Source organism: Ochlerotatus camptorhynchus, unplaced genomic scaffold (assembly GCF_037179485.1).
Source record: "Ochlerotatus camptorhynchus isolate MF236.1 unplaced genomic scaffold, CSIRO-AGI_Acam_v1.1 ptg000394l, whole genome shotgun sequence".
Lineage (NCBI taxonomy): Eukaryota > Metazoa > Arthropoda > Insecta > Diptera > Culicidae > Ochlerotatus > Ochlerotatus camptorhynchus.
The window spans coordinates 224540-248798 of record NW_027040881.1 but is presented as its reverse complement, the minus strand read 5'-3'; the positions used below and the strand labels follow the sequence as shown (position 1 = coordinate 248798).

General features: G+C 39.0%; 1 protein-coding gene across 1 annotated transcript; it reads left to right on the top strand.

Annotated features, from left to right (window-relative positions):
- Window positions 1-841: 841 nt before the first annotated feature.
- Window positions 842-17466, top strand: mmm (missing minor mitochondria). The gene is made up of 4 exons (XM_065233247.1): window positions 842-1396; window positions 6052-7762; window positions 7826-8001; window positions 16269-17466. Exons 1-4 carry the CDS (start codon window positions 842-844, stop codon window positions 17160-17162), a joined length of 3336 nt encoding a protein of 1111 aa, XP_065089319.1. The 3' UTR covers window positions 17163-17466.
- Window positions 17467-24259: the final 6793 nt, after the last annotated feature.

The following is a 24259-nucleotide window of genomic DNA, read 5'->3' as shown; positions in this document are numbered from 1 at the left end:
GTCTACTTAAGATAATTCCTTCTTTTCATTCCATGTCTCTAATATGGTCGGATATTTAGGTTACTAACAGTGATATTTAATTCGAGCCTTTGAACCACTAATGGCGGTAAGCTCCAACTCGGATTAACTTTTAATACCGTCCCTGTTTGTATGATCTGAAAAATGTTTGCTCAGAATTATGTTGATTAACTCTGATGTCAACATCAAACCAGCCGGACATTCTTGATCGGGATTTAATCCGAGGATAATACCGGTTGGAGCTTACCACCATAAGATATTAATTAAATTAAATACCTGCTTCTTTCATGATTAATGCACCATATAATATATCACAACGATACTCTTGACAACCCTAATAAAAATTGTATGGTTAATTTGCTTAACGACGTGTTCTGGGTATCATCCAAACCATTTGTGGAATAGTTCAATGATTTGAGCTATCGTTCGTTTATGGTTATTTTTTATTAGGGAAACCTGACGAATATGCATCAGCATTCGACACTCCAGCTTATACAAAATTTCGGTGATTCTCAATCCTAAAAACACTATAATTTCTGGGGCAGTCGCTGTCAAAACCCAAGATGCCAATACGTTTCCGAAGGGGCTAAGCATCGTCGTGAACCGATGCACGAACGCAGCCAGCACCACGTGTTGCGCTAATTGAGGCGTAAGAATATTATTAAACCTGTTATTATACCCTCAAGACGCAATTGCAGCGTCGGTTATGCTTAGAAACGGTCGCCTAGGAAGGGAAAATGAAAATGTTTATTCTATACCTTTCAAGAAAAGCATTCCGGATCAGTAAAATTTTATTTCGTAAAAGATAAATAGAAAGTTGAAAATGAGTCACGTCACACAGATGAGCCATCTAAAGTCCACCACCGGCTTCGACGATGGCAAGTCGGACAAATCCGATCGTTCCGAAGAAAACTTCGAGTTGGATTCGTCGGAGGACGAGGAAATTTCGATGATTTTCGGCTTCAAAGAAGATGAAGCACGTCAACGGCTGATCAATTTTCCCAAGTCCACTCGGATGGTCATTAGCCCGGATCTTCAGGCGGAGATTGGAATGGAAATTGGCCAGACAATCAGTGCCGAACATCCTTGGAAGCAAATAAAAAAAGAAGTACTGGAAGATCATCTTCCGGGAAAGGATGCCATCCAACAGCAACTCAAGGAGAAACTGAAAGACCTGGATCCGGGAAAGTTAATACTGGTCGGTTATTCGCCGGAGCTATCGACTGAGGACGATGTGTTTATCGTTTTCATTGATGAACGCGAAACGAAGGACGCTAGCGAACTGATCAAACGAATCGAGCTGCTTGAGCGGCATAAGGCACGCGGCATACTGAAGAAACGCGCCAAAAAATGGAAGGACCAGGGAAGCCACAAAAAAGTAACGTATTTTTTTTTTTTCAATTTTGTGATTTGTACAACTTTTTACCATGATGATATTGTAGTGCGCTTTTACCTCTATGATAGTACCAGAGCTGAGCGAAAAAGTTGAGCTCGGTTCTTCGTGACCTTCTGGTCTTAGAGTTACCTCTATGCTTTTACGTTGTACCGTCTTGGTGACTTCGGCGCACTTATTCCTTATGAACCAAGAAGTGCGCCAAAGACATCGAAATGATTAAACGTAAAACTGTTGGTAAAACTGCAAATGTATAAGCGGTTCCGTACTTATGGTCGCATTTATCGCCATGCACAATATGCAAAAAAAAAGTTTTGCACGTAAATTTTCTCAAGAATCTTGTCTGAATTTAGATTCATCATTTCGTTTAATTTAATTTTCATTTCGAACGTTAATTTTTGAGCGGCGTAGTAAGTTTCTCGTTAAGGCGGAGTTCACCGCTTAGAAAAAAAATAATTACGTTATTATTTTTCTAAAAATATTAAAAACAGGTATAAAATACCTGAAAAAATTCACATTGTTTTCTAATTTTTTAAAGAAAATTCTTTGTTTATAAGTCATTATGGCGTAAAGTAGGACTCAAAAAACCACAAAACACCGAATTTTCGGTTTTTCTGAGAGTCCATTTTTTTCAAGATGAGATAAAAAAATATTTTTGCATGGTATTTTTGAAAAAAATCTAATGAAGAAACTTGCTTTCTTGGATTTTTGATATTTTTTCCCAATATTTAAAAATATTTTTTTTATGATAAAAAAAAAAATAAAAAAAATATTTAAAAAAAAATAAAATTATAAAATGTTTTTTTATGTTTTCGGGCCGGTAAACTTCCCCCGAGACTTCCCCTTAAGGTTAACAGTAGGAATACATTTTTTCGGAACTAAAATAATTTACTTTAAATGCGTTACCGGTATAAAGTCTATCACAATAAACTAGGCATATGTCATATGACAAGCTGAGAGTCTCTATGGAACTGAGATTGGAAACAAGAAAATATTCGAACCAGGGTCAACATGGTCAAATATACTTATTACAAACATATTTTGCTTGTTTTTGTCACTAAGGACACTTTACTCTTTTACATAACATCTTGTCTAGATCCAAGCTCCTCCCCTGATCCTATCCACAAACACGTACCAGTCTAACCTAAACCGTGAGAATTCGGTCCCACCCGTACTAGGCATAGTTATTTTTTTTTTTTTTTTGTAAACCAACTGAAATCACAAACGAAGTGACAGACGGAGCGGCTCGAAAACTTTGGTGACACACTTGCTATTGCAATTTTTCAGTGTACCTCATGGCAACACCACTACCACAAACGAAGTGACAGACGACTTACTGGCGAAGAAATCCATTGAAATAATGTGGTTCACTGTAATTGGCAAATCAAAGTTGGCACTCGTGGAGAATAGACGAACTATGAAAGTGATGATGGTTTTAAAAATTTTCCACGGAGAGCTATACGAGTGCAATCTTAAAATGCTTTTATTTTGAAAATGGAGCATTGTATTTAAATCTGGTTGTTGCTACAGTTGTAGAAAAGCTGAAATCTATGCATACACCTTAAATTCTGAAAAGAAATTAAATGGATTTCTTCGCCAGTAAGTCGTTTGTCACTTCGTTTGTGGTAGTAGCAACAATCAATACGAAACTAACGATTTTAAATTGGCTCGCTACTTGACTAGCCTATTGGTCCCAAGCAAACGATTAACGTATCCCATTCTAGTCGAAATTCCAGTACTACGCAATGTTTGTTTTGATTCGCTATGAAAGTTTGACAGGTAAAATGAGGGGTTATTGGTTTTTCCTATGTTTCAAGGGGTGAATCGATTAGCTTGGGACCGAAGAGAGTACCAGAGCTGAACCAAAAAGTTGAGCACATTTCTTTGGGACCTTCTGGTCTTAGAGTTACCTCTATGGTAGTAGCACAAACGAAGTGACAGACGGAGCGACTCGAAAACTTTGGTGACTAACCTGCTATTGCAATTTTTCAGTGTACCACATGGCAACACCACTACTACTGGATTGTACCACATGGCAACACTACTATTGGATTGAACTAGCATTTTCACCAAATATACTAGAATATTTTGGTTCTATCTCTTTCACTCAACTCAAAACTGAAATGCATAAAAAAATGACAAAATGATACGCACTCTTTGCACACTGTCAAAGAATCATTGTACACATAATCAACTTTGTTCAAATCAAAACAAAAAAACTAACCCATCTGGTGGATGATGGCACAAGCTTCCGAGAAAATTCTATTACAGTGAACCACATTATTTAAATGGATTTCTTCGCCAGTTAGTCGTCTGTCACTTCGTTTGTGGTAGTAGTGTTGCCATGTGGTACAATCAACAATCAATACGAAACTAACGATTTTAAATTGGCTCACCAATTGTTTTACAGAAGATTGATCAACCATATTTCTCCCTTCGACCTTTGTTCTTCGACATTTTTTCAAAGATTTTTATTCTGAACTGAGCTGTAAACTAACTAATAAATGCTTTTCAAGATTTCTTTTCTATACCTCAACGTGCAAAATTTTAAGACCATCATCATTCTTCTATTTCTCCTATTCGCCACGTTCGCTATCGTTAGATCGCCATTAGAAAAGAAATCTTGAAAAGCATTTATTATCCGAAAAAAAAAATATTTGTCATTTTTTTAAAAGCTGCTACGGGGGAAGAAACCTTAAAAGGTATCTGATAGACGTATAATTTTAAAATTTTATGTTTTATCTTAGTTTTCGTTTAGTTCTATAGATCTGAACATTTCTAACCTTGTATGCACAACCAAATTTATAGAAAATACTTTATTCGTTAAATAAAAACGTTTTTAAAATATTCTTCTATACCTCGCCGTGCAAAATTATGATACCATCATCAGTTTTCTAGTTCTCCTATTTGCCACAAGTGGCGCTTTATGCTATCGTTAGATTGCCAATTGGCAAATCAAAGTTGACACTCGTGGAGAATAGAAGAACTATGAAAGTAATGATGGTTTCAAAATTGTCCATTGACTTCTCGACGCAAGATCTCACTAATCCAACCTAGCGAGCGTAGCCGTGTAAAATCGATTTGTTTATTATTTTCAACCACAAAATAAGCTGCCAAAGTGTCCGGTTTGTTTTTTATTTTCAACCAGTAAAAGGCATGTATTAGTGAAACTTATCACTAATACTAACGGTGATAGAGAACTCTATGGGGAAGTATACGAGTGCAATCTTAAAATGCTTTTATTTTGTGAATGGAGCATTTTATTTAAATCTGGTTGATGCTATGTTAGTAGAAAACTTAAGGACTACTCAATAGACAAATAATACAGAAAAATTAATTTCTTTTCAGATTTTTAGGTGTACACATAGATTTGAGCTTTTCTACCCCTGTAGCAGCAACCAGATTTAAATAAAATGTTCCATTTGCAAAATAAAAGCATTCCCGCATAAACAATAACCATAAGATGCGCCTAACCACCAATTCGGGATATCATCCCAATTTTATGTGGTATGGTCGCACCATCTAAGATATCGTCAGTATATGGTACACGTTTATTAGGGTTTTAAGATTGCATTCGTATACTTCCCCGTGGAAAATTTTGAAACCATCATCACTGTTATAGTTCTTCTATTCTCCACGAGTGCCAACTTTGATTTGTCAATATTGTCCATGGTGGGTATATACATGGTGATACCAACAATCAATACGAAACTAACGATTTTAAATTGGCTCACCACTTTAGTAGCCTATTGGTCCCAAGCAAACGATTAACGTACCCTATTCTAGTTGAAATTCTATTACTACACTATGTTTGTTTTGATTCGCTATGAAAGTTTGACGGATAACATCAGGGGTGTGTGGATTCATGCAGAACATGCAGGGGTGAGTGAAATAGCTTGGGACTGCTTGGGACCGTTGTTCTGGTACTGAGTGAACCAAAAATAATAATGATTTTCTTCGGGACCCAGTGGTCTTAGAGTTACCTCTATGGTGATACAGCTTTGTCACTATATAGACGAGGAAGCCGCGGGGGGGAAAAAATGCGGTTTTAGAGCAAATTGTAAACAAACTCGGTCGCTGTCCCATACAAAAATCCAACATGGCTGAATCACGAATTTGACACATTAGAACACCTATATGTAGCCACCTTGATATTGCCCAAGCCAGCTTCTATCTAGTCAAGATGTCATGTAAAAGCAAACAATTAAAACTAAATGGTGCGCTAGCACCGCTTAGTCTAGGTCTAGTTCAGCTCAACAGCTTTGCTGAAGACAGAAATCATCCATATAGGGGTAAGAGGGGCATAGTGAGCATCCCGTGCACCAGTTTGGACTTCCGGCCGTTCGGAACCAATTGGTTGGTGGTAGGATCAATATCATAATTATATTGAACCTACTATACCAGTTGATTTGTGCAGCTGGAAATCCAGAGCCAAAGTGCGGGATGCTCACTATGCCCCACTTGTTCACTATACACCTCCTCCCCCTAAGCTGGAACGCATGTTTTTTATTTATTCACACACATTTTTAAATGATCAAGGACCAGGGTCATGTCATGTCTTTAGTTTGTAATGTCAACGAAATGTTGCAATCCTTTCACTTTCAGTTACGTAGACTAAAAATAAAGTAATTCCTTTCCAGGTCGAATGCTTCATCCCAATCAAACGTATCAATGTAGTCAACTTGGAAACACAAAGCGTATTTCCCGTGAAACGTTGCAGCTACATATTTAGCCACCGTATGGTAGATGACGTCCGTGATGGCTACGTTGAGCTCATTCCCGGGAAAGTAAAATTTGATAATATTCAGCGCAAACTGGTAGACTTTGCCGTTCAAACTGGGCCCCCAAAAATTCACCAATATCAGCAAACAGACCCCACGTTCCCGACAAATGCCTGGTCCCAATATTTGTATGAGATTTCTCAAGAAGAAAAAGAAGCAGCAAACAAGTCAGCAGCTACAGCTGGTGATGATGATCAAGCTCCCAAACCAAATAGCTACGTTCAAGAGCTACTCAACACACTAGAATTCAATCAAGTCGACATGTACAAGAACGATTATCCTTGCATTTCAAAGAGGAAGATTCGTAAATATCAAACTCCGGTTGTTGAAGAATGCCTGTGCTTTGCCGATCGAGTCAAGTGCGGAAACCGCTACGTATCAGCTATGGATTGGCACCCAAAGTATTCAGGAATATTTGTGGCGGCATATAATTTCGATGCATTGTGTACTGTGGTGGATATCGAGGATAGAGACTCCAAATCGATTGATCCTGTGAACCGGATAGTCTTTGACAAATGCCCTGTGCTGATGTGGAGTTTTGATGAAACACTCACCCAGAAATTGGAACTTAGATCTAGCCGAGAGGTGACATCGCTATCGTTTTGTCCTTACGACGGAAACTTACTTGTGGGAGGCCTGGCCTCTGGACAAATAATCATATGGGATTTAAAAGGTGAGATTGAACGTGTAGAAAAGGTTGAAGAAATTTCACCAAAACAGCATGGATATCGTCAAGAAATTAGAAAGCTTATGGGATGGTCCAACGCAGAAGAGGTTGATCAAACTGTTGAGCCTGTAGCCATCAGCGCTATGGATAAATCTCCAAGAAATCCAATTACCGTCATCAAATGGTTGCCTCGCAATCACTATTGTGCAACGACTGGACAAGTTCGCGCGCATGCTGATAAGTTACATCGCTTCATCTTGACTGCATCAATTGACGGTTCAGTTTGTTTCTGGGATTTGGATTTCACAGTCCCTGCATTGAAGAAAGCAGCTCAAACATCTAAAACGGTTGCAGATGGTCTGGCATCTCCATATCAAGCGTTGGACAATGTGTTTTATCCAATATTTCGAATCAAGTGTGAAACACCTATCACCTCCATCTCTGTTGATGAAGCATTATATGAATTCAAACCAATCGATGCAGATTACAAGAGAGCTGACATTACCACAAGAATCGAACATCAGGCTCAGCCAATAGCAAAGGAGTATCATATGAAGATGGTTCTTGGAAGTTTGTTGGGGGATATAATCCAAGGTTATTGGGAAGGTCATGACTTTGACCAGGGAGCAGCAACCAACGAAGAAGTTCTGAAAGAAAAGAATAAATTTGCAGTAGTGCACGATGGATCGATATTGTCGTTGGAACGCAACCCATTCTGTAGCGATATATTCTTAACCATTGGTGGAAATGTTTTGGCCCTGTGGAGCGAAGAATGTCTCAGCTCAGCAATATTTTGGAGGAAACGAATTACTCGTGTGACCGCTGGAAAGTGGAGTTTAGATCGTGCTTGCGTATTTTTTATTGCAAACTGCAACGGAGATCTTGAAATTTGGGATACGAATGGTAAGTTGTAGGTTGATGTGATTTATTGATTAATTATGAAGTTATTTTCCTTTCCAACTCCAGTTCGAATTGATGCTCCTTGTCTACAAGTCAATTTGGGTGGAAATATTCTCACGTATATATCTCAGCATAAGCTACCAGGACCGAAGAAATTCCTAGCCGTAGCTGATTATAACAGCAATATACGTATTCTTACGATTCCGAATACCTTCTCTGAACCAATTCCGAATGAAGTGAAGGTAAGTAGATCCTGAATAAAAACTTTGTAGGGGAATTGGCTCTAATGTTTTCCTATGGATTTCAAGATTGGGTCCATCGATAAAAGAAGAACAGGATATCTTAATTTAAATGAATATTTCTGGTTGCTAATGAAAAACTGGCATGAGGAGATGTCCACATACCTCCTAGACAGTCTAGGGGAAAGGAGGGGGGGGGGGGGTTTCAAATTTCCATTTTTCAATTTTGAAAAATGAATATGAAGCTACGCAGGGGGAGGGGGAGTCTTAAACCTCTCAAAGACTGTCCACGTGGAATGTGGAAATCCCCTAACATGTTTTCCTTCTAAATTTAAATATGGGCTCAATGTTAAGGCTGTGTTTCATTTGGTGATTTTTTACATAAATTTGACCGATGGTAAATTTTCAAATAAACTGGCAGACTTATTTCTGACAGACAACGAATCAATTTTGACCGACGCTTTCTCGAAAATCGGCCGATCAACAACTGAAGGATTTTCAAACATCTTAATTTATTTTCGAAGTGTCAAATCTAAGTGAAAATTTTCCAAATGGAACACAGCCTAAGAACGCTTAGGCTGACATTAGGGATATTACCTTCAAGTAGGGTAATAAATTGAAAATCATTAAATATAATCATAAATATCAAACATAAAAATTGAAGGCAAAGTCGATGTATGCGTTATCTAATTTATATATGTGTTTTGTACCACTATGAAACTATTGCATATAAAAACACTAAAACTTATTGGCCAATCAGCTTGATTGGAGAATAAATTTTCAAGTGTTTTATGACACTAGCCCCAATGACACTAGCCAGAATGTGACACAAACTATACCACCGAGTTTCTTCTTTCAATTCAATTATGACTGAATCTGTGACTAGCAATGCATAACGTTTAGGAAACAGTGCTGAGAATTGTGATTGTCATGGAATGATTTTGATTATATTTGACATTGTCAGTGGAAGAACTGACCCTCAAATAATTCTTCGTCAAAATCTCAATCATTGTTTCGTCAATAACAAAGATTCACCCTGGTTACAAAAACTGCACATGTTCGTCATTAACAGGATTTTCACTGACAATTGACATTATTTCCCTTGATGACGACTTTTAGATTGAGTGAGTGAGTGAGTCAATATCCCCATGTACGGTCGATATTTTGCAGCCTTGATTTCCTATAGACTTCTCTGACATTTGTGAATTGCACAAGGATTAGTGCAGAACTTTGGGAAAATTCAAAGGTTTTCTTGCACTAATACTTACAACTAACCCAAAGCACTGCACTAATACTTGTGCATTTCACAAACGTCAGAAAAGTCTATTAGGATAAACGTGACGAAAATGGGCAGGGGGGTTGATTTATCCTAAATTTCATGTTTTTTTTTTTTTATATCTTTATTAAGGAGATTTTCAGCCGTTGGCTGGCTCGTCTCCGATAAATTTCATGTGACGTACTTAATGCACGTTCCCCAAATCAGCGATTTTATGATTCGTGAGTGTGAATAAGTTTCGAAATAGGTCCAAAAACACGCAGATTTCCTGTAATTTTTCACCGAAAATCTGTCGAAAATTACAGGAAATTTATGAAAAATCACTAAACTGCTTACCGAACGTTCAACTGTTGCTATTGCGGTAAAATTACACAGATTTCGGTAAAATAATCTCAGTGTGTAGGCGTGTGAAGGTTGATAAGGTTTCTATTTTACTAGAACTAGATGCCATTTTTCGGACGTGGACAACTACTAAAGCTTGAGTAATTTAATATCTGGACGCAAAAAACCTTATCTCGGAACCATCTTAATGAAATAGAAATGTTGAGTACTGAAAATGAAAGTAATTTATTATTCTTTTAAGGAAAATTAACAAAAAAAAATATTCTAATTTGGTTTTGATGAAATCTCCGAGGGGGGGGGGGTGACTCTATCTACGATGCAGGTGGTTAGCTGCGCGCACGCTGAGTAGATGGAAAGAAGATTGATGATGGTTCTGAAGATTTCCTGCAAAAAGATGATGCGCGATGCAAGTAGATGCGAGAAATCAAAGAAGATTGATTCGCTAGTGTGATATTTGTTGAACATCTAGAATTAAGATTTAGATGTGTCATCCCCTCCTCGGAAATCTCGAACATTTTTTTCGAATTCCACTCATATTTTGGACACTCTGTTTGCTAACCTGAGCGGCCGTTTTGTTTTAATCATCTCTTCATCTCTGGCGCATCCCGAGTCACCTTTCCACTCTTCTTCAACTTCTGTTTGACAATTGCACAATATTTCTCAATTGGGCGGAGTTGAGGAGGGCAGTTGGGTGGATAGATGTGCTTTTCGAAGAAATCCACCCCGTTGTCTCGATACCACTGTTGAACTTCTTCGCTGTAGTGGCCGAGAAAAAAATCCTTATTCTGATGTAAACAAACGGTTTGGTAGACATTTCTTCTCGAACTCGCGTGGCGCACTCTACGTTGGTGGTGCATTAAAAAGGCCTCTTGGCTCTGGAATTGACAGCTAGGGTTGGGGCCCGCGTAGGGCAGAGTCGATGTTATAATAAGAGTCCCGCCAAGAGAAAATGTTTCGAACAAGCAGTTACCGCTCAACTTCCGAGCCAAGCAGACGCTTTTACGCTACAGCTAATTCTGGAAGTCGATCCCAAGCTTAAATTCTTTTCGTTTCGCTGCGTTATCTCATCGCCGAGCCGTTGTGTGTTTCTGCGTACTACGACTCTGCGATGGTGCGCCGCGAGAACACATTCCGCATAGATTATGCGGCTATGCCAAAAAAACCGGACTATGCGAAGGTGCAAAATTTCGTTGGAACTGTTCTGGGCTTAAAGCCAGGTGAAGTGATACGAATTCAGTGTAGCCGAAGTCTCGGATGTGCTTTCGTGAAGGTCGTCGACCTGGCGTTGGCACAAAAAGTGTGCAAAGAACACGACGGAAAACACGAAGTGATAGTGGAGGGAGGGAAGAAGATCCCCCTGCGAATAACGATGGAGGACGGAGCAGTGGAGGTGAAGATATTCGATCTGTCTGAGGACGTGTCGGACGATGCGATCACAAAATTCCTATCCGCTTACGGTGACGTCATCTCCGTGCGTGAACAGATGTGCGGTAATGACCAACAATTTCAATTTCCGAATATCTCCACTGGTGTTCGGATTGCGAAAATGATTGTAAAGCACAACATTGAGTCGTGGGTCTTCGTAGATGGTGAATAGACGTTCCTATCTTATTTTGGCCAACGTCAAACCTGCTGACACGTCGGCGCGTCCTGCGTACAGAACAAAAAGCTGCTTGTTCAAAAATCGTATGCCGATGCGACGAAACAGCCAGCAGCAATGTCAACAAAAACAATTGCGAAGCCGCCAGCCTCAAAACCAGCGTTGCCGAGTCAATCTACGTCGGGACTGAGATACCCGCCACCGAAGAAGCAGAAGCAGCAGCAACAAAACCGATCGACACACAATCGGAACTAAATTTTCCACCGCTTACTACCCCAATCATACCCATATCGGGTTCGAAGCAACCATCGGATAGCAGGTCGTTGTCTAATACTTCTGGTCAACAACCTCCTGTTACTGGCAAAGCCGATGGCATCGAGACAGACGAATCAGCAATGTCAACCAACAGCACACGTTCGAGAGGGCGCCGTCAAACTAGGAAACGGAGAGACGGCAGCGACGACGAGCGAGATCAAGACTTTTGAAAATGGATCAGTTCGCCAGTTACAACGTTGCCACCATAAATATAAACACGATCACCAACGAAACGAAACTCAACGCCCTCCGATCTTTTTGTAGAACGATGGAACTCGACATCGTTTTTCTGCAAGAAGTGGAGAACGAGCAGCTCTCCATTCCTGGCTACAACCTCGTCGCAAACGTTGATCACACAAGGAGAGGAACGGCGATAGCGCTGAAGGAGTACATACGTTTCTCTCATGTCGAGAAGAGCTTAGATGGACGACTTGTTGCTCTCCGCATCGAAAACACGACTCTAGCCAACATAAACGCACCGTCGGGCACAGCCATGCGCGCCGAACGAGAGCGTTATTTCAATAATACCATTGCATTCTATCTGCGGCACAATACAGAAAATATACTCCTCGCCGGCGACTTCAACTGTGTACTGCGACCATGTGACTCATCGGGCTACAATAACAGTCCCGCTCTCCAATCCACCATACAGCAGCTTCAACTAAGCGACGTCTGGGTGAAGCTGTATCCCACGACCCCCTCGCCCACATATATAACACACAACTCTGTCTCTCGGCTCGATCGTATGTACGTCAGCAATGGACTCTGCACAAAACTGCGAAATGCAGCCACACACGTGTATTCGTTCACGAATCACAAAGCGCTTACTGCTCGAATATGCCTCCCCAGCCTTGGCCGCGAACCTGGTCGCGGTTATTGGTCATTGCGTCCTCACCTTCTGAATGCAGAAAACGTCGACGAGTTCCAGATTACATGGCAATATGTAACCCGACAGAGACGGAACTTTCCAAATTGGATCATGTGGTGGCTGTCATACGCTAAGCCGAAAATCCAGTCCTTCTTCCGATGGAAATCTCGCGAGGCATACGGCGAGTTTAATGCAGAACACCAACGACTGTACTCGCAGCTTCAGCAAGCGTATGATGGTTATTTCCAGAATCCAGCGATGATAGCTACGATTAACCGCGTGAAAGCACAGATGCTCGCACACCAGCGCAGCTTCTCGCAGAACTTCATGCGCTTCAACGATACCTTCATTGCAGGTGAAAACATTAGCACGTTTCAGCTAGGAGAACGACGAAGGAAAAAAACCGTTATCACAGAGCTGCGTGGCGAAAACAACGAAACTCTAAACACCTCCGAAGCAATCGAAAACCATCTGTTTCGTTACTTCAAGGAATTATACACAGCGACAGAAGAAAATGATGGAGCACGGCACCCTTTCCAATGCGAGAGAGCGGTACCCGAAAATGACGAGTGCAACGAAGCTTGCGTGGCAGAAATTACAACATCCGAGATCAATTGTTATACTGACATGCAGGTTAAAAAACCTGTTTAAAATACTGAATTGCCAAGACAGGAACAATGTAAATAACTTAGATATATATCATAACAATTAAGGCTGGTACGTTACTGCAGTAACTGGAGCACCTAGGTTAAAATGAAATGTAATTTATTTTGAATTTGGAACAAATAAAGAGTTAAAAAAAAAAAACAACATCCGAGATTTTGTCGTCTATTCGTACATCGGCTAAGAGGAAGGCTGCGGAAAGGACGGGTTACCCGTCGAATTTTACCAAGGTACATTCGATGTCATCCACCGAGAACTGAACCTCGTATTAAATGAGGCTCTGACAAATGAGCTACCCCCTGAGTTCGCCAACGGAGTAATTGTGTTAGTGCGAAAGAGAGGAACGGCAAACACCGCTCGAGGATACCGCCCGATCAGCCTTCTGAATGCGGACTTTAAAATTCTCAGTAGGATTCTGAAAGCACGTCTCGAGCTCGTGATGAGGACTCACCGCGTGCTGAGTGGTGCACAAAAATGTTCCAACGATGGACATTCAATTTTCGAAGCCACTCTTTCTCTGAAAGATCGAATTGCTCAGCTGATAGCGAGGAAGCAAAAAGGGAAGCTGTTTAGCTACGATCTCGATCATGCTTTCGATCGGGTATCCCTTTCTTTCCTTCACGAAACAATGCGGCAGCTGGGAATAAACACAACCTTCGTCAGTTTACTTGCTCGAATTGCCGATCAATCCTTTTCTCGTTTGCTAGTTAATGGACATCTTTCGCATCGTTTCCCCATCGAACGGTCGGTCCGACAGGGAGACCCGTTGTCGATGTTACTTTTTGTCATTCTTCATCCGTTCCTGCAACAGCTAGAGCGACAACTCGGTACTGACCTAGTGGTGGCGTATGCAGATGATGTATCTGTGATAGTCACCAATATACATGTGATTGAACGCATCAATGGACTCTTTGACGATTTTGAACGAGCCGCTGGTGCAAAACTAAACAGACTGAAAACGGTTGCAATCGACGTCGGGCTCATTGATGGAGATCCACTGAATGTGCCGTGGTTGCAAACTGCAGAAAAGGTAAAGATCCTGGGCGTGTTTTTTACCAATTCAATTCGCACAATGATTAAAATTAATTGGGATGCGCTTGTATCCAAATTCGCACAGCAGTTGTGGTTGCACTCGCTGAGGAATCTCAATCTTCAACAAAAAGTGATACTATTGAACACCTTCATAACGGCAAAGATCTGGTATGTGGCATCCATCCTCCCGCCGTATTGTGTTCACACGGCGAAAATAACGGCAACTATGGGCTCATTTTTGTGGCGCGGACTGCCAGCGCGGGTTCCAATGGAACAACTGGCGCGTGACAGAGCATCTGGCGGAATGAAGCTGCAGCTACCAGCATTGAAGTGCAAAGCGCTGCTAGTGAATCGTCACATACAGGCACGGGGCTCCCTTCCGTTCTATCAATCCCTTCTCAACCAAGGAATTTCTCCCCCCGCAGACCTTCCCTGCCTCAAGTTAATTTCCCAGCAAATTCCTCTACTCTCACCATTTGTTCGAGAGCACCCCTCTAGTGAACAAATACATCGCCTGTTTTGGAGCGAACGGAAAAATCCTGGCACGAACTGGAAGCGTATATGGTTAAACATCGCAACGAAACAGCTGTCATCGAGCTTATACTTGCTCATAAATGCGAAGACAGAGCACCGAAAATTGATGGGAATCATCCAACGTGCGGACGGTGAGAATTGTTTGCATTGCAATGCTGTGGTTGAAACGCTGCAACACAAATTCAGTGTCTGCCCTCGAGTAGCACACGCATGGGCTTTTGTACAACAGAAGATGACGATGATACTTGGAGGTTGGCAACGACTGTCTTTCGAAGAATTGCTGCGCCCAGCACTATTAAACATAGGACCAACAAAACGAAGTCAAATATTGAAGATGCTTATATTATACATCACCTATGTTAATGAAGTTAACGTTAGAATCGATGTTAGTGCACTTGAATTCTACTTAATATGTGAAAACTAAATTATTTTGTAAATAATCTTTTAAGAACATTGAAATAAACGATACAATTTTACAAAAAAAAAAAAACAAGCAGCACTGTTTGTGACTTATTTTTCGTCAGAGTAAACGGCAACCAGATTTTTTGCGTTAGCATCTGGGGGGGGGGGGACGTGCTGTCAAATCAGCCTACTGATCATCTTGTATGAAACTGGTTCCAAACGTAAACAAACGCTGTAGGTTTCTTATGGCTTGTTTACGTTTGGAACCAGTTATGCGAGGTTGGCGAAGATTGTTCGTATTTGACAGCCACCTCCCCCCCTTGGTTAGCATCGGATGACTTTCATTCAGAAGTGAAAAATTTCATGTCGATAACGGAGCTTCTGGTAGACAAAAACAATTATAGAAGCTGAAAAATGTTCAAACAAGTGCTTGGTATAACTTATAAATATCACAATGTACTAAATAAAGCAAAGAAAATAATGTTTTTCATCTAAAATTGCTAAAATATTGTCAGTAACGAATGCAATACTTGTAGTTCACTGGCTGTGGGAACAATAATGTTTATTTACTTTGCTCATTTGGTACTCCGCTTGACAATTCGATTGGTACTTCTGGCCAAGGTGACTACATATAGGTGTTCTAATGTGTCAAATTCATGATTCAGCCATGTTGGATTTTTGTATGGGACAGCGACCGAGTTTGTTTACAATTTGCTCTAAAACCGCACATCCCCCCCCCCCCCCCCGCGATCTCCTCGTCTATATAGAGACAAAGCTGTATCACCATGTATATACCCACCATGCTTCTGGCTTCACTCTTGCCGGGACGGGACTCTTATTATAACATTGACTCTGATCATGACATTAGACAAGAAAACATCCAGACATTAAGAATGATGTACGAATGAGAAGAAGACATGGACAAAGACAGACCAGCGATTACCGAACCATTTTCAAGAAGATTATGATTAATCAAGATCGTGAATCCGGTGTTTAATTGGTCACCATAGACTAATCCGTCCGGCATCGTAGTCACTTGAAAAATTTTCTCATCAACCCCGATCATTGCAATCCTATGGGGACAAAAAAAAAAAAAAAAAAAAAAAAACAGCAGAAACAGCTTAACATAAAAGTTCATTATGTCATTTCAATCTTCCTTAGCTTAGCTTATTGCTTTTACCGAAATAAATAAGGAAAATGTGTAGTAAATGAAAACTAATTTGTCTATACCTTTGCAGAAATTTAAAAAGTTCATTCGACACGAACTAACCCGCAAGCAATCACAAGACGAATGGATACAGTCGTACTATGAGGCTCACAAAGAGACTGTTGAGGCACAGCTGAAGGCAAAACACGAGGCCAAGGAACTTGCCGAGCGTATGGAAATTGAGCAGAAGGAACATGATGAGTACATGAAACGTCAAGCTGTAGAAGAAGCCAAGAAAAAAGCTATCAGAGATTCTGAGAAAAGAGTTGATCTGGCAAAACGTTTGGATGTAAAATGGAGGCAAAAGAGCTATAAAAGGCTAATGCGCAGCATGATGACAAGACGGAACATTAGCCCGGATCAATTAGCTAAACAGATGAAACCTGAAAAAGAAAGAAGAAAGTATAATGATGAGAAACGTTGTGCAATCGCGGAAGATCTGGCACGAATCGAAGAAGACTACAAGGAAATAAAGGCGCAACTAATTCCAGTTGGTAAGGTAATAGTGACCAGGGCAGAGCAATTGAAAGGTCGCATGGATAAATACAAGGAGGAAATGATGGACTATTACCGAGTTGAGGATGAAGCAAGAGAAGTTCTCGAAAACTTTCAGCTACCACAATTGGCACGTTTTACTGACATTTTAATCAAAGGCCGGCAACGAAGAGAAGTGATAAGTCGAGAATTAGGAGCAAACATAGAGCACTTGGAAAGTTACGAACGGAAAAAAATGCAGCGCCTGATGATTGCTAACGAGGCACGTGGTGACACAGATAGTACTGTCAGCAATACGAGTCCAGACGCTTTACAACGCGCACGGTCAGTCACCTTTATCGACGATGTTCCGGATGAACTGCGTAGACAAATGTCGCAAGAGCAAGAACTAGAATCAGGTCGAAAAAATACACCGGTTAATGACGAATAGAAACGGTCCGCACACGCGGAAGGAATAATATATTACATGTCATTGGTTTTTGAGTTTCAGTTCATATTCATAGCATGCGAACCCTGCAAAATGTGACCGGTATAATGGTGGTTTCTTTTCCTGACCAACAAAACTAAATTGGAAATTCGGAACACGCTGCAAGTCCAGTTTTTGTTTTTTGAATACGAAGCAAACAAGCAGATTGATTGGATTTTTGTTGTGTCGCACAATGCGTGGCACATTATTTTTTGTTATACTCTGACGTTGCTGCGGCATTATATAAACTAGGTATACGTAAGTTGTAGGTTGTAGGGTGTGTGAAAATAAATATTATTGTAAACAGGGTATTTAATTTCTAAAATACAATCATACAATAGATGTGGAGTGATTATGTTTTGCCCCAATATGTGGTAATATTTTATTTATATAGGTATCACATTTCATTCTTGAGAAAACTGATTTTGATGAGCAAGAAGACACACAGAAAGTAAAATAAAAAAAAAAAAAAACTTATTTCGAATTGAGTTTAATCCTCATGGGGAGTTACTAAACCAAGACTGGTAACAGCTATCGTACGAAAAGTCTGTTGAGAAAAATTTATCAATATTTTAAAAATAAACTAATAAAAAGCAATTCAGCATCAGCACTGTCAGATTTTTTTCCCTTGATTTGTTTTCCGTCGATCTTGTTTTCCGTGCTGAGCACCAATGCTACCGACACCAGGGAGGCAGCTCCCACACCTGGTCCCTACCTATCGACCCATCAAATCATGAACCGGGGAATCAACGGCTTTACTTCCCGAAGGAAGGTGGGATCAGAGATGTTATGCCTCAGAACATCTCGGCGGTGCCGACTGGGATTGAACCAAGGCCTGCTGGGGTGAGAGGTAATCACGCTTACCAATACACCACCGGCGCCGCTGCACTACCGGATACTAAGTGTAAGTAGTCGAGCAGACCGGTTCGAAAAAACGTCATTTATATGAAGAGGTTATTATTTTCATGGTTTTAACTGGAGATAGTAGTTGCCACAGAGTTTGAATATTCATTTGATTGTATGTGCATAGTAGGGTGCCAATGCTTTTTTTTTAACGAACCATATACCAAATGTCCATTGCTTCGAAAAAGGCTCAAACGGACATGATTTAGGGGTCAAAGCTTGTACTTTTTCATCTAAAAAATATCAAAAAAATAAGATGCATGACATTTCGGAAATAGATTTTTTTTATGCCAAATGTCTTAACGTCTTTACAAAGAAACATCGAGATCTACACAAAACGAAAATCAATTATTTTATTCACGTGTTTCACTTATACATTTTTGCCAAAACATTAGCCTTATACATTCCATAAGACAAACCATATCGGTCCTATAAGAATGCATAAAAGGTATGAGTGACCGCTTATACATTTCATTTGACACGTGATCTTCATTAACTTTTTGCAAGGTGTCTGCTTATTAGTTGACTTATACATTTTATGAATAATCAGCAATAGAAATTTGCCAAAAGGTACACGCAGAGAAATGATTTTTAAATTCAAATGGATATATTTTTGGCTCAGCGCTTATATATTATTGGTATTGATTCAAATATATTATTCGGTTGATTCAAAGAAAAATATTTTTGAATCACCAACCGGTTGTTGCTTCAAAAATATGTTTTGTTGAAATAGTGATACAATATGTTTGAATCAATATCAAAATACATTAAGCCCTGAAACAAAAATCCATTTTTCTGCGTGAAAGAGATTTCTATCCGTGTAGTTTTAACTCGAATTGTCGAAAATCGACTATCAAAAACTTTTGGGAGTTTAATGCATGAAATGGCGAGATTTAGTATTACCTCGTTTTTTTTTGGCAAACATCTGGAAGATTTTGATTTTTTTTTCGGAAGTTCACGAGACCCAGAAAGTAAATTTTGGACAAGAGTTTCTTTATAATAACACTAGATCTCGACGTTTCATGCATTTTTAAGACATTTGGAATAAAAAAAGTTTTCAATTTCCAAAATGCCATGTAGGGTACGTGTTCAAGTTGTTGGCCCTAGTGGTCTTCTAATTGGTCCTATCTTAAATTTCACATTTTTCATTATTTTCAAAACTTATTTCCATAAATGGTTAGAACATAGATTTTACCATATGTCTACGTAAATAAAACCATCAAAAACTAATTCAGATTTTATTAACGTCCTAGAGCCAACACTGGCACATTTACCCTTTCGTGGGATATTTGTTATTCTACTTTGGGATATTTTTCAGATGGAATAAATTAACCGCTGTGCGGCACCTCATGTCCAATTCAGCCCAAATATTGCATATGTTGTAAAAATGTAAAAACTTCGATGGTTTTTTTCCATTTCATTGGCACCCTAATACATGGGTACCTAATTTATTTTTGCATCTCGCTGTATCATTAGCACTACGGGGAATCTCCATACAACGAGGTGGGCAAAATTATTTGCTTGCTTATTCTGCATTATTTGACAAGTTTTGTATTAGTGTGTGCCTACACGAATGAATTAATATCATTTTGAGATCCTGAAGTCAACTAGGTTCTCCAAAACATCCGGAAGTTAAGATCTTGATGTTCTATAGACTCAATGTTCCCGACATATCCAACACATCATCCGACCTTTGTAAAGCTTCACGATTACATACACATCATATAATGGTAATAATAAGATATTTAATGTTCTACAAACTATTCTGGAGCTATGATCTTGAAGTTCTACAGGCTCAATATAGTATTGAATAATGTTCTGAATTTTTTTATGAGTCTGTAAAGCTCAAGAGAGCATATTGACAACATTTTTTTTTTCTTTATTAAAGAGATTTTTAGCCATAGGCTAGTTCATCTCTTATATTGACAACATGCACATCATGGAATGGTAATATTAAAATATTTCTTTTGATCTCCAAAGTGTGCAGGAGTTGGATGAGTCCGTGAAGCTCAAGTGAGCCTCTGAATGTCCATCATGGATTGATATCAATCAGATTTGTTATATTCTCCAAACTATTCTGGGCCGATGATCTTCAAATTCTACAGAAAGAATGTAGCCTTGAACAATGTCCTGAAAATCTGTATGAGGCCATTAACCTCAAAAAAGCCTCTTAACAACATTGTCCTGAAAATCTGTATGAGGCCATTAACCTCAAAAAAGCCTCTTAACAACATGCACATAATTAAAATCACATTAACTGTTTTGGAGATTTTGAATTTCTACTGACCAAATAAAGTCTTGAAAATCTGCATGAGTCCGTGAAGTTCAAAAGAGGCTTTTGAGAACATCCACATTATCGAATGGATTTGTTTTCTTGTGTCATTCGTGACTTGCCCAGGGATGAGATTTGAACTTGTGACTATAGCGTGAGAGAATGGATCTTAACTTGGGGTCGTCTCCCATAAGATTGTTAATGCTCTCCTATCTATAATAGAGCTATGATCCCGAAGTTCTACAGGCTCAATAAAGTCTTGAACCATGTCTAGAAAAAATCCGTCAGTGAAGCAGATAACATAAACATAATAGAATAGTATCAATAAGATATTTGATGCTCTCCAAACTATTTTGGAGTTCTGTAGGTACAATGACGTCTTGAACAATAACCTGAAATTCTTCATGAGTCGGAAAATCTCAAGAGATGATAACATGTGCATCAAGGAATAATATAAATAATCTCATTATAGACATTGATAAGTCTATCGAACGAAGGATAATATCGAGAAAAAAAGGTATGGAGTTATCAATAGTTATAATCAGTATTACCATGTCGGTGGTGTAGTGGTAACCGTGACGGCTTTCTCACCCCAATGGGTCTGGGTTCAATCCCAGCCAAGGTCGGTGAGATTTTTCTGTGGCATAAAAATCTCTGGTCACGTCTTCCTTCGGAAGGGAAGTGAAGTCATTGGTCCCGGCCCATGTATATTGAATTGAATGGGTGCGATATCCTACGCAGGTGTGGAAGCTGCCTTCCTGCACATTCTATTGCCATCAATAGCAATCGATGTCCGTCGGTGATTGGCACTAGATTGCAGAACAGAGACCGACTTTAAATAAAGGAAAGTAAAAAATGTATATAATTAAAACCGCTCGGTATTCCTCGGCATTATCAGATTATGGTCAACGTGAAGTGTGAGAGGAAGTTGATTTTTTATTTTCTCATCGGTAACAATTAAGTAAGAATTTATTTGGCCTGTCATTTCCACAAACAAAAATTGCTTACGTATTTCTTTTAATTGTCCATTTCATGCAGCAATTGTAACAGACAATACATTTACAGAAACCATGTGAATAGCAATTTATTTCATACGAATAATGCATCTAGAATTATTTACGATCAAATATTCAGCATTCCGTCCATATGCAAAATAAAGCAAGTATTTGGCCTTTCCATCAATCACATCACATATCAATTGGCCAAACAGCAGTTAAATGTTTGTTTTTAATGGTGAAGGTAGATTTTAGACAAAAATATTTGGTCGAGTACAAAGGGGACGAATATTGACAAAAATGACCCCCTTGCATGTCGTTCAAGTAATCGTAAGTTCGGTAGCGCAGTTACTCTTTCTAGGCATCCTGATCATAATCGTAAGTATTCTCCTGAATGTAAATTGTATTATTTTTTTTTTTGTAGCTGTGCCAGTTTTTGGCACCAGCACCTATTAAAACTATCTTAAATTTTAATTTTTTATGATTATTTTACAATTTTTTTTTTTCGATACGTTAGACCGTAGATTTTGCCATACATCTAATTAAAACCAAGAAAATTTATTTCAAATTTGAGTTAGGCTTTTTGGAAAGCTTAAAATATAAGCTTTCTGGAATACTTTCAAACATAAGAAAAAATCTGTACAATTGAAAGAAAACTGAGATGGAATTTATTATTGGCCCTCATTACGGGTGTCACTTCACGGTGAAATGATTCCCGTGCAAATCAAATGGGTACTAAAACGAATGGGGGTTTTCTTTGTTGAATAGATGGATGAATATGAATCACGAATCGGAGAAAGTTAATTATCGATTATTGGCCACCTGAATTCCTATAGTGCATGGGTCGGAGAACAATTTCGCTCTTTCAGTGCATACTGATCCAGTTTTTCTACATCCAAAGACAAAAGAGAGCAGCATGGTGGTTGTGGTAGTCACTGATATGCATCGTAGTATGACAAGCATGATCCGACCGTTTCATAAATGTCAAGGATGAATGTTAACGAGATGCAAACTCTCGGATTTCCGGCAGACATTCGCGTAACGCGAGATTATTGGATGAAAGATGGACTTATGCTACTCTCCTGTGATGTGTGTCTCTCTCTACAGTCAAGGTAACTTGTATAAAAAATTAAACACATTGATAAATGGTTGAAATCTATTTTTATACATAGTATGCCCAAGTTTAAATCCGTTTCCGTCTTATGTTAATCAATCATTCGTGGAATCTCATGCATTTAAGAGCGTTCTGGAGGAACGAATCAAAAATCATATCTATTAAGTAATAAAAAAGTTATAGTTCCCTGGCAGTTCCAAGAAAAGGTGGAGTAGAGAATGTGCCATTTTAATTGAACCTAGGAAGTGAATGTTCATTGAAACTTACGAACCGCGCTATGACTAACTGATTACAATCGGACATTCTACCACCATTCTATTCTACACTCACATAACTACACAAGCAGAGGAAATCATTTGGCATTCTCATCGCTATACATTATAGCTTCATAATGTGCTTTACACCAATTAAGATGTAAAATACTGCCAAGTCAGAGAATAATTAGCATTTGGAGCCATATTTGACAACCAAAATTGACAACCGCCACTGACAGCTGCTTTGGGAATTTTGCTCTGAAAAAAGTTTTCACTTAGTTTCTATTAGGAACGCACATGATATTTTTCCAATAACAAAAATAATGAATTTTATCTAAATATCACATAGCATAAGAAATTCTATATGAGAAATCATATGGATTTCATTGTACACATAATGTTCATGTGATTTAGTGCACAGCAAAAAAAATGTAATATCGATCAATGTAATTCAAGCTGATGTATGAAATAATGATGTAATAGCAAAAAGTAGATACAATATTACATCAATGGATGTAATTTTGTTCGCAAAATCGATGTACATCGTACAGCGTTATATTACACAACCGATGGATTGACCTGGTTACAGCAGTTTGGATGTAATATTCCAATATATATATACTCATATACTCATATACATATACTGGGGCTTATTACGGATGTCACTTCACGGTGAAAATTTGTGATTAGAATTTCGATTCATCAAAAAGAGGAACAAATTCAATATATTGTAGACCAACAATTGAAAAGGTACTAGGGGAAACGCTCCTATAGTTGCGGTACGTTAGAAGCGTTAGGTTCCTATAGTTGTGCATGGAGACTCAATACACAACTATAGGAACCTAACGCTTCTAACGTACCGCAACTATAGGAGCGTTTACCCTATCAACTTTTATAAACAAAACGTTGATTATTCTTTCCTCACCAATTGAACGCAAATTACTAGCATCATCGGATAGGGGAAAGTTTCCCCAACCCAAAGATGGTATTAATTTGCGTAGGCGAGTTTTGAGTCATGAGAAAAAAGGTTACGAAGTTTTGTTCGCAATTACTGATGTGCTCTTTTCTGTTGTTGGTCGTGATTTGCTCGATTGGTTCTGCTATTTGACAGCTCAATTGGTTCCCGAGATTCTATCAGCCAGACTATGAATATAGCGACTATAATTTCGAGCACTATACCAAAAAAATCCTAAGACCTTGTTTGCATGCCAACCATGACAACGCATAAAATATTACAAAACAATAACAAGTTAAAAGGAAGTTCGCAAGATAAAGTGTAGAACTTCTTCTTCTTTGTGAAATTTAAATGAATACTAAGATTTCTGTGAACTGGCAATATTACAAACTTCCAAAAGTGCTCAATAAAAAATCGTGGATCGAAATGATCGAAAAAATCATTCGAAATATTGCGCATTTTGCACCAAAGTAGACTCCTGCTCTAAAAATAATCCTGAATAATATAGTGCTGAGGATGGTTCTTGATCGTCCTTTTGACACTAGAATAACAAATTTACACGAAGAGA